Source organism: Agrilus planipennis, unplaced genomic scaffold, assembly GCF_000699045.2.
Source record: "Agrilus planipennis isolate EAB-ADULT unplaced genomic scaffold, Apla_2.0 scaffold6, whole genome shotgun sequence".
NCBI lineage: Eukaryota > Metazoa > Arthropoda > Insecta > Coleoptera > Buprestidae > Agrilus > Agrilus planipennis.
Genome location: NW_020439302.1, coordinates 2828717 through 2840006, shown reverse-complemented (window position 1 = coordinate 2840006; position 11290 = coordinate 2828717). Strand labels below are relative to the sequence as shown.

At 34.4% G+C, this 11290-nt stretch overlaps 1 protein-coding gene across 1 annotated transcript in view; it reads right to left on the bottom strand.

Annotated features, from left to right (window-relative positions):
- The window catches only part of LOC108744155, a gene marked incomplete at its 3' end in the record, with an annotated part of 19857 nt that overhangs the window by 8005 nt on the left and 562 nt on the right, over positions 1-11290 (bottom strand). Inside the window, exons 2-9 of the mRNA XM_018479785.2 lie at positions 3776-3821; positions 3687-3707; positions 3520-3628; positions 2242-2377; positions 1497-1682; positions 1342-1440; positions 1087-1283; positions 556-777 (exon numbers count right to left, since the gene is read on the bottom strand). Of these exons, the coding sequence (XP_018335287.2) occupies positions 556-777; positions 1087-1283; positions 1342-1440; positions 1497-1682; positions 2242-2377; positions 3520-3628; positions 3687-3707; positions 3776-3821 (1016 nt within the window). The remainder of the gene's footprint in view (positions 1-555; positions 778-1086; positions 1284-1341; positions 1441-1496; positions 1683-2241; positions 2378-3519; positions 3629-3686; positions 3708-3775; positions 3822-11290) is intronic.

Genomic DNA, 11290 nt, shown 5'->3' with positions numbered 1-11290 from the left:
TGGGTAGAAAAGGTTAGAAATGAAGAGGTATTGGAAAGAATAGGAGAACAGAGGACTCTATGGAAGTCAATAAAAAATAGGCGAGATAGGTTGGTAGGACACCTTCTCAGGCATGAAGGTCTAGTCAGAGACATATTAGAAGCAGAAACGGGAGTTAGGTGGGGTAGAGGTAGACCTAGACTGGATTACTGTTCGCAAGTAGTTAAGGATGTGGGATGTTCTAGTTTTAGGAAAGTGCGAAGATTAGCTTAGGATAGGAAAGAGTGCAGGTGCGTCTCCAACCAGTCCTAGGACTGCCGACCTTATGATGATGAGTTTCCGGGCTTCCAAAAAAGGAAAATCAAGAGGAATTGAACCGAACGTAACCTAACTGAACTTCATAAGCTTAAGTTGCTTTAGGTTAGGTTTGGTTCAACTAATTTTGACTACCAAACATACAAATTGCTTATACTCTTCGAGACTTTACAAGGATTTTCTTTGGGTTTCATCTTGACGAGTTTTATTATTCTAGGAAAACCCTAACAGAAACACCTTGCGGTGGTGGAAATGCCTTACCTCGTTGAAGGTTACTGCATACATTAAAACGACGAATATACCGGAAAACTGTTGAAGTGTTAATAACCCCAACATTATTAGAAAGGGTTTGTAGCCAGTCGGTTTGAAGAATTCGTGAATAAATATCTTAAAGTTTCCCCTGTTTTTCTCAGCGTGCTCTTGCTTCCTATCGTTCTTGGTCTTCACGAGATGCTCTAGTTGATTTTCGGCTACACTTTGACCCTGTTTTGAAAACTACAATTAGACACAATGCCTCTGTGTACGTTTCTAATTTTGTATAATCGAAAACGAAAAAGTTTATTAGCTGAATACGATAACGAGTTTGGTCGAAGACGTCATTGTCGTATATTTTTTAATTGACATAATGGATTTGAAATACAAAACTGTTGAGAGTGAGTACTAATAGTAATTTACGATTTATGCGGTTTTTGAACCTTCATTAAAAAAAAAAAAGTTCAACTTTTAATAAGGCAGACGATGACTTTACAATTAAACAAATAATAAGCAGTGATTATTATTTGTTATACTTACATTTTCTAAAGGATAATATTTGTAGTACCATTCCAATGATTTCTTGGCTTTCCCGATTTTTCCTCGCTGCACTAACCAAGGAGGGCTCTCAGGGATCGCCAGGAGGGTTAGGCCTGCTGCCAGGGGGATGATATTGGCCAGCCAGGCACACGTTCGCCAAGGCAAAATCCATCCGAATATATAAGATAGCGCCATCCCTGTAAACAAATACATTACCCCGATTGTCTTTTCCCTGGTCGGTTTCAAAATGTTTACCTAGAGTTGCAAAGGAAGCCCCTAACGACACAAGCGAACCCCTCAATGTGGGGCAGCTTATTTCCGTTATAAACACCAGAGCAGGGTTGGTACCCCAAGCTAAAAATCATTACTGTCAATAATAGTTTAACTTAAAGAAGTTATAGTCAAACTACCTGCTCCGACTCCAGCTAACATTCTGCCAACTATTATCATGGTTACGTTGTTGGCCGTAGCTACAAGAACCCATCCAATACATAATGGTATTACTGTTAATTTTATGGTGTTCAGACGTCCCAGTCGTTCCATTATGAAACCACCCGTTAAATTGCCAATGGGCATTGTTAACATTAACACACTTGCTAAAATGTTACACTACATGTTAGAATTAGAAAAAGATTGTTAAAGGTGTATGTTTGGAGCAGGGTTCCTTGCGGGTGCGAAACGTGAATGACAGGCGCGACGAAAAAGAAAAGGTTACAGGCGAATGATGAGGTTACCGTGGATAGAGAGGTTTAGAAATGAAGAGGTATTAGAAAGAGAAAGAGAGCAGAAGACGCTATGGAAATCAATAAGAAATAGGCGAGATAGGTTGGTAGGAAGCAGAATAGGAGTTAAAAGAGGTCGAGGTAGACCTTGATTAGATTATTGATCACAAATAGTTAGGGATGTGGGATGTTCTAGTTTTTAAGAAAATGCAAAGATTCTCTCATAATAGGAAAGAGTGGAGGTGCGTGTCCAACCAGTCTTAAGACTGACGACCTTATGATGACCATGAAGCTAAACGAATGTGAGGGTAATTTAAGGGTGTAATCAGGCGATTATTTGATTGGAGTAAAATGAATTATATTTTTTTTATTAGATTAACTTTTGCGGTAGAATATGTTTTTGGTTATATTATTTATAATTCGGATTAGTTACCTATCCAGGTTATTTCACTAGTTGTTGCCCTAAGGTCACTGTCTTTACTTTGAAGTTGCGCAATCAAAACAGCCGAGAATGTCATCGTCATTCCTACAGAGAGGTGCATCATGGCCGACAGAACTGCTGCTAAAGCCTAAAGTAAAATACAACAAAAATTGCTTTTTTTATTGACGTCGTTATGCAATCCGAATTTATACTTCATTTACTTTCTCTAGCGACGTGCCCCTTCCAATGTCTTGGATGCGCGCTGGCAAAATCGTAGGTAGGGAGAAAAAAGCTCATTACACTCTCGACTCTTGTTCATTAAACACACTTTTTCATACAGTACCTGCCAAAAGTTTTGTTCAATCATGAATAGTAGTGCGAGTCGAAAACAAGCGTCAAAGCCTTCATGTCTTCAAATATAAATAAACATCTCGTTGATATTTTCAGCAGTAATTGTTACCAATAACAGCACATTTGAGCAATGCAATTTTAGTGGATAAAATGGTCAATTTTTCCGTGCAGTACTGTACGGATTATACGCTCCTCACCGGTTAAGAGTTTGGCCGAGAGTTGTCTCCTTTCTTTTCTGCCCTAGTGCCGTTCTTTTCTACTTTGCGCCGGTCAAACTGAAGGTCACATCGCTAGAGAAACTAAACGAAGTACAACTTGTTGAATAATTTGTCTATTTACTGCATCTATCATCATTAAAATGTGCAGAAAATGTAGGTGGTTGTAAGATGTACGGGGTGTTTCTAAAGTGAACTAGTTTGCTTGATTAAAATCAGAGGAGAAAGCAATTTTGTGCTTATTTTTACGACTTTCACCTTGAAAAACAGCGATAACCGAAAAAGTCAAAATTTCGCAATGAAAGATAAGGATAACAGATTTGCAATTGCAAGGTTACAAACGGAGCATATGCTATCGTAAATATAACTGTAACTTTCATTTTTCTTAACTGTTGCGATAAGGCTTGCCAAAACAAGAACCACTCTCGCAAGACAAGATCAAGGCCTTTAGAAAACAATAACAACACTAAAATTAAGCGTGCTGGACTAAGCCCAAGGTCAAAACTACGAATACTAATATTGTCTTCATCTTGCGTTTGTTACACACTAGCTGATGCAAGCGATACTAGAGATTTCTATTATCATCAGCTATCAATTACTAATATAACCTTCTGGTTGCAATTATTAAAAGTTATTCGAATTGATCAATCATTGTTTTAAACTTTAATACCTAATTGCTCAATTTTTACGTATACATACATAAGTAGGTAAAGACAGCACTTACCTGGGGAAAATATTTTTTCACAGAACGTGTTTCATTATATTCTGGTGAAGAATTAATATTAAACTTTCCATTCTTTTGGTCGTTTATTATATTTTTGTCTTCTTCTGGACTGAAATGGACGAACCAGAATTAATTTATTTTTGATAAAAAAAAAAGAAATTACTCACTTGAGATACAAACAGCTACCCCTATAAAAAGAAAAAATAAGGATTAGAGGTTTAATGATTCTTTTCTTTTTTGTAAGAGGAAAACTCACCCGATTTCCATTATTTGTTTTTTCGTGTGGAAGCTCTTTTTGAGACCTGTAACATCAGAAAGACATTCCAATTGTAACTATATATTATAACTAATAATAAAATTTATAAACCATTTTTTTATCTTATCGTTAGCCAATTATGTCTACCGTCTATGTAAACCATCGCCATACAGCTCGAACATTTTTATGGATTATAACGTATGTCACATAAATTTTGGTCAAAAAGTTAGAATTCTGTGAAATAAGTATGACGTAATTTATTTAAAGTATAACTTTATCAACTTTTCACCTAACAGTTAATTAAATACGCATTTAAAATAATGACAAAGGACCATTGTTTTCAAATGATACGCAGTTTTCGCATAATTTGGCCCATTATAATTCGGACGATATGTTATCAATTTCCTTTACTTCTTGATATATTTTACGCCTTAGTTTTTCTTCATTCGTAGCTTCCTATCCATTATCTTACAGTTTTCACCTTTACAGTCTTCAAAAATCTTCAATTCTAACCAAATTCTAGTGGTTTTTGGATAATGGCATAATGCTAAATCTAGCCACAACGTTATTTGATTACGGGGAAGACTTCTTCTCAATAGTCCCCACAAATCCTAGGTTTTTGGTACAAAAAAAATGCTATTGACTTCTAACCAAGTTCTAGTGGTTTTTGGATAATGGCATGACGCTAAGTCTAACCACAACGTCATTTGATTATGGGAAAGACTTCTTCTCAATAGTCCCCACAAATCCTCGGTTTTTGGCATAAAAAAATGCTATTAGCTTCTAACCAAGTTCTAGTGGTTTTTGGATAATGGCATGACGCTAAGTCTAACCACAACGTTATTTGATTACGGGGAAGACTTGTTCTCAATAGTCCCCACAAATCCTCGGTTTTTGGCATAAAAGATACGTTATTAACTTCTAACCAAGTTCTAGTAGTTCTTGAATAATGGCAAGATGCTAAGTCTGATCACAACGTCATTTGATCACGGGGAAGACTTATTCTTCTCAATAATCTCTACAAATCCTTGGTTTTTGGCACAAAAGGTATGTTGTTAGCTTCTGACCAAGTAGTTCTTGTATAATGGCAAGATGCCAAGTCTAGTCAAAACATGGAAGACTAGGAATAATCAATTCGAGCAATTCCAGTAAACAAATGTTGGCACAATTATAATTGCTCTAGGCTTCACTGAAAAGACTCCACCTTTTGAAATAGCACCTCAAACTATCGGTTTTTGTTTTGTGTTTAACATTATCTGAACAATTTTCTTTGTCGATGTAAAAATTATCCTTATCTCTCAATTGCAAATGAGCGAATGCACAATATCATTGTTCAATAAGATTGTGAATGTTTTTTGGGATTTTTACAACACAACAGTATCTATAATAACGAGCATTTGTTTATCGCGGTAGGTAACTAGATTGAATGTCCTTTAAATGCATACAATTATTTCAAAGCCAACTAAAATTTTCTCGAAACTTATGTGACATACGTTATTACGATACATAGACATTCATATAACATCCCATGCGGTAGCATATCGTCATCAATCATTTGGTAAAAGTAAATAAAGAGAATCGTTTTTTTCTGATAACAATACCATTTACGTATTATTTATTGCAAAGTGACATGGCAATTTATTTAAGTACACACGGACAAAGCACGCACCGATTGTGGCATTTTGCGAAAGGTCTAGGTCAATGTCGCTGCAATTTTTTTATTAACTTTGCGTGTAGCATCAAATTTATTGTTATTGTTGTTGTTATTATTATTACCGTTGAAAGACAAACGTCAAAAAAAAGTAATAAAACGTAGCAAGCCGTGTCTCGTGGCTAATCTAATTCAAAAATTGGGACACCCTTGGAAACGCATCACAACTAGTTAACCCAAATGGACAATGCATACAAATGGTGTAATTTATTATTCAATTGATAATAACATTTTCTAAAATTATTTGTTTGCCATTAGGAACGGAATTTAAATTAAAACAGAAAACAAAACGATTCAGGAATTACAAAGAAAACTCGTGCAGGTTTCACTGAACTTAATGAGAAGTATTTATTATTTATTTATTTATTAATTAATTGATCAGTTTATAGAAGCTTACAGAGACATAAAAATACCTGTGCGCATGATAGTGGTATCTTTGACCAATGGGCCATTTTCAAAGAAAGTTTCTTTTGACTAAGGGGTAGATCGGGGATAGTTTTTCTAGGCTTAAGTTTGTTTTATCTAGTCAGTCATCAAGTTTCCTTTTCTTTTCTTTTTGTACTTTTGTACTAAAATACTGGTATGCAAGGGAAGAAAAAGTAGGGAAAGAGCGAATCTAAAGATAGGAGACGAAAAATTAGAAGAAGTGACTGATTTTAGATACCTAGGAAGTCAGGATGGAAGGAGTAGTACGGATATAAAACAGAGGATAGCGCAGGGTCGTGTCGCCTTTATTAAAAAGAAGTCGCTTCTATGTTCGCGAACGGTTAATTTAGAAATTCGAAAAAGGTTGTTAAAGGTGTATGTTTGGAGCACGGCGTTGTACGAGTGCGAAATATGGACAGTGGGCGCGGCGGAAAAGAAAAGGTTAGAAGCGTTCGAAATGTGGGGTTATAGGCGGATGATAAGGATAACGTGGGTAGAAAAGGTTAGAAATGAGGAGGTATTAGAAAGAATAGAGAACAGAGGATTCTATGGAAGTCAATAAAAAATAGGCGAGATAGGTTGGTAGGACACCTTCTAAGGCATCAAGGTATAGTCAGAGACATATTAGAGGCAGAAACAGGAGTTAGGAGGGGTAGAGGTAGACCTAGATTAGATTACTGTTCGTAAATAGTTAAGGATGTGGGCTGTTCTAGTTTTAGGGNTAATTTGTATATGAAACACTACGTTTCTCTTTATTGTTCGAAATTTCTAATTGCAAGAATCACGATGTACCCAATACATGAATTTGGTAAACGATACCATTCTTTTTAATTTTAAAAATAATAAAAATTTGAATGCGGCAAGGAATGAGAGACGAGAATTAACATTTCTAACGTAATATGCAAATCTCAATAGCTGCTCCAAGCGATTCATATAAGGGGTGCATAATTTCGAAATTAGTGGGTGTCTTAAAGGAACATATTCTGAATTTTTGAAGTGTCCTTCTATATGATGAATGCTGTAACATTCTTACATTAAATGTACTTACTGTCACATGTAAGTAAGCAACTGTTAGTTTTTGGTACAACGATGAATAAATATTATTATAGGTATATGTAATTATTAAGTAATGTTAAGAGATGTGTATGTCTTGTTGCTAGTTTTTAGTATTTTACTTTTGTGTTCTTTTCTAAAAGAGGGTAGTTTTTGTGGTAGTTAAGTAGAATGGTTAGCAGCGTACATACAACGAACAGAGTTCGTGACGGATAGTCAGCGCGGTCGGACGTCTGAATCATTAGCAATATATATAGTAATAGTTTATCAATTAGAAGGAATATTTTTTAACCACACCACAATTATTAAAGTTCATAAACAATTCCTTTGTGCTTTTGTCGCTTCTTCAATTATCTGCCAACAGCAACCCAACACACATAGTGACAGAGAAGATTAGATTTTATAAACGTCATATTCTGGAGCATTCTAGAACATGGCCAGCCCTTACAAATAGTTGTTGCAAGGTCGGAAGAGTTAGTACGGCACCGAGTTCGAGTCGATACAAAGCAAAGTAGAGAGAGCGCGGAAAAGAAAAGGTTAGAAGCGTTCGAAATGTGGTGATACAGGTGAATGATGAGGATACCGTGGATAGAGAAGGTTAGAAATGAAGAGATATTAGAAGGAATAGGAGAACAGAGGACTTTATGGAAGTTAATAAGAAATAAGCGAGATAGGTTGGTAGGCCACCTTCTAAGGCATGAAGGCCTACTTAGAGACATATTAGAGGCAGAAACGGAAGTTAAGAAGGGTAGAGGAAGACATAGATTAGATTACTGTTCACAAATAGTTTAGGATATGGGTTGTTCTAGTTTTAGGCAAATGCGAAGATTAGCTCAGGATAGGAAAGAGTGGAGGTGCGTGTCTAACCAGTCTTAGGACTGACGACCTTATGATGATGGTGACTAATTTTAAGTAAGATAAGTTAAGCCTCTTTTTCAGATGCATGTGTTAAGGAAGACATCAAACAAGAGACAGAAGACAAAGCAATAAATTTCTAAAGTCCAGTAATTTCTCTGATGAATATCCAATTTGTATTTTCCTTTTACATCCTCATCTTTCACATATTCTTTATTTACTAAACGTACAGAGGCATCGACTATTTAAAATTTTTCACTGCAATTTATTCATTAGATCTCAATTGAGATCGTGAGCAAACTAAAATGCCTGCATGGTTGTTAGGTATTACAGGGGTTGAAGATGCTCGAAATACAGTATTTTCCACCCCATATGCAATGTTAACGACTGTACTCATCAACGACGATTTATGATAATCCAAGTTGCAACGAGCAGAAGGTGGGTATTGACCACTGTCTATCGATCGATCAGGTAGTCTGGACCGCTCATATACTTTAGACGTTCAAATTTGGTATAGTTCGCAATAAAACTGTCACATTTACTTTCTTCTTTCAACTTATTAACTAGACTAAGGACGGCTGCTGTCAGAACGCCTACTTTTACTCACGACAAACGTTGTAGGGAATATCGTCAACATCGAAAAGAGATGTCAGGTAGGAATTGCAGCGGACGCTAATAAATAAAAAGGAATAACATTACACCAATTGATTGTTGACAGGCTTCAACATTCTCAGGAATTTAGGAAAGCAAAGACGTTTGTTTAAAGATTTAATTCCAAAAAAAGCAACCTCTAACCGGTGCACCGCTTACTATTATTCGGTTATCTCTTTTCACTTTGTCTGTATAGCAGTACAAAGCATTTCCTAACTTAATAGAGGCGTGTTCAAAACGCTGCAAATGACTACAGTCCCATGTAGAAACAAGAGAGAAGATACGTCCATTCTCACAGATAATTTATTGCAGACTTTGCCAATTTTGATTGTCCCAAGTATACCTAAAAGTCTGTACGGAACCCTCGGCGCGTGAGTCCGACTTTTCTAGAAAATGACAACGTGTGATGCCTGATGATGTTTGTTTTGTTTTGTTTTTTTTTTTTAATGTAGTCGGATTAAAAATACACTCGTAATATGTGATCCTGACCTAAATTCGAAAATGTGTCTTGTAATACAAATGGGTTAGTTGCTGTACCTCAAAGTGCCATTGCCAAATTGGACTACAGAAATGAATATTTACGAGCGTGTTTGTGACTCATTGTCAGAGAAAATTATAGCACAGTAGGTACTACAGTACTATTTACATATGTTGTACTCATATAAATATCGTCACACATGTACAAATGTACAAAATATGCACCTGTACATTTGTATATGATTTTGTGCATACTGAAGTAAATCGTAGGTGGTAATTATTTTAATCAAAAAGGGTAATTAAGTACTATATAATAATATAATGTTAAGGATGTTTGGGAGGTACAATCGGAGACAAGAGTACATAAAATTAGAAATTCGTGATTAATTAGGTTTTGCAGCATATCATGAGGTAAATAAATACTATCTATACCAAAAAAAAAGTATACGGTTTGAGAGAAAATTTGGAATTTAACCAAAAACTTTGAATAAAATAAGAAATAACGAACAATACGGAAAATTTTTATCTGACTTTTGGCAGTGAATATGCCTTGTTTTCAACTTAGAAACAAAAAAATATTTAGTTTCAATCTCTATTAATAATGAGCGTAAAACTTTTTAATATGTTTAAATAATAATTAAAACTTTAAAATTGCATTTATTTCAGACAATTATAAATATTATCATTATATTATCAAGTAAAAACGAGATTTTCAGCTAATTTTTCATTTTTTCCTCGATAACCATTTAGTGAATTTGAATAACCTTACGCTAAAGTGATTCTCCAGAGTTCAAGTTACTTATTATAAAAGTTTGAAATTTCTGGTAGCTTTTTTTCTGTTAATAAAAATAAATTTAATCTGTTCGGTTAACGAATCTCCATAAAATGACGTGTAAAATTACAATTTTTTAAAATTTCAATAACTTTTTAACGGTTTAGTGAATCGATTTGTAATTTTTACAGGAGTTTTAGAATTGAATGAGGAACGTTATTCCAAATTTTTATTTGTCTCGTAGCATTTTGACATACCTTCCAAACATCCTTAAGTTTATGTAATTTTTTATGGTTAAGGATTAATGTTTGGTTTTCACTCCTAGAGTAACTTTTCTTTTCATTAATAATTACTGTCAGCACCTTCAAGTGAATTCCTCATCATCAGGTTAACTTCGAATCTGTTTTAATACGACCCTATACATTCAGATTTCCCGAACTCAATTTTCCTAAATGCAATCAGTTATTAGAGTGTTCCTGTTAAACGTTTTAGGTTTTATTCCCAATTTCTTCCCCTTGGTTTGATTACAAGTGGAAAGAATCAGAACCAATAAGGGTTGTAAGGTTTTTATTTTTAGTGTAGTTGTGAAGCTTTATTACAGGGTGGGCTTAGGGTTTCTTTTGAACATTATTGTTGATAACACCACCGCTAATAACCCTTATAATCTCATAATCCTAAACGAGTTACAGAAGTTCGACTGTATACGCACAGTTATGAACTTTGACACTTAAGTCATTTCCGTGTTGTACTTATTAATATCAAAATTATTTATAGGAATTAATTAATATGCAACAATATTTCTATTAATGAATCAGATGAAATATTTAATTTTCTTTATTTTGAGACGATGTCGATCATGGACTATGACACCGATTTATAGTAGGTATAAAAGTAAAGTAATTTAATAATAATGAATAAAATCGTCTGTGGACGATTTAAATAATTTGTTATTGTTTTTGTTTATTTATTTAACCTTACAACATATTAAAATACTAATACTTGGGTATGAACTTAATAATAATAATGTAATTGTTGGCCGTGTCCTTTTTATTTATTTAAATAATGGTGCATATTGAGGAGGGCAATGAGTTTGACTCGTGTGTAGAAACACGTACCCATTAGTAGGGACTTAAAATGGTAACCTTCATGGGCTTTTATATCGCGTTTTTTTCAAATAGGCTGCCTTATTTTTCAGGACGGAAGTGGTAATGATATAATTTGATTTCAGTTAGGTTAGGTTGGGTTCAACGACTGGACATGCACATTACTGTAACAACTACGGTATTGCAATTATTTCTAATTAATCGATTTAATGGTCGATTTTAATAATATGATGTCGTTTTTGAAATGTGTAACTGAATTTTACATAAAATGAAGAAAGTTACTTGTGATTTTTTAAAAATCCCTGTTTCTAAATTATCATAAATTATAAATGTATCTATAATAAGATAATATACATATATAAATTAGTATATTATATTGGATCAATTCGATGGGCTTTAATTTTCTATTGTTTTGATCACATAACATGCCATTATTTAGTTTTTTGATTCCTACAAAAGTCCCCACT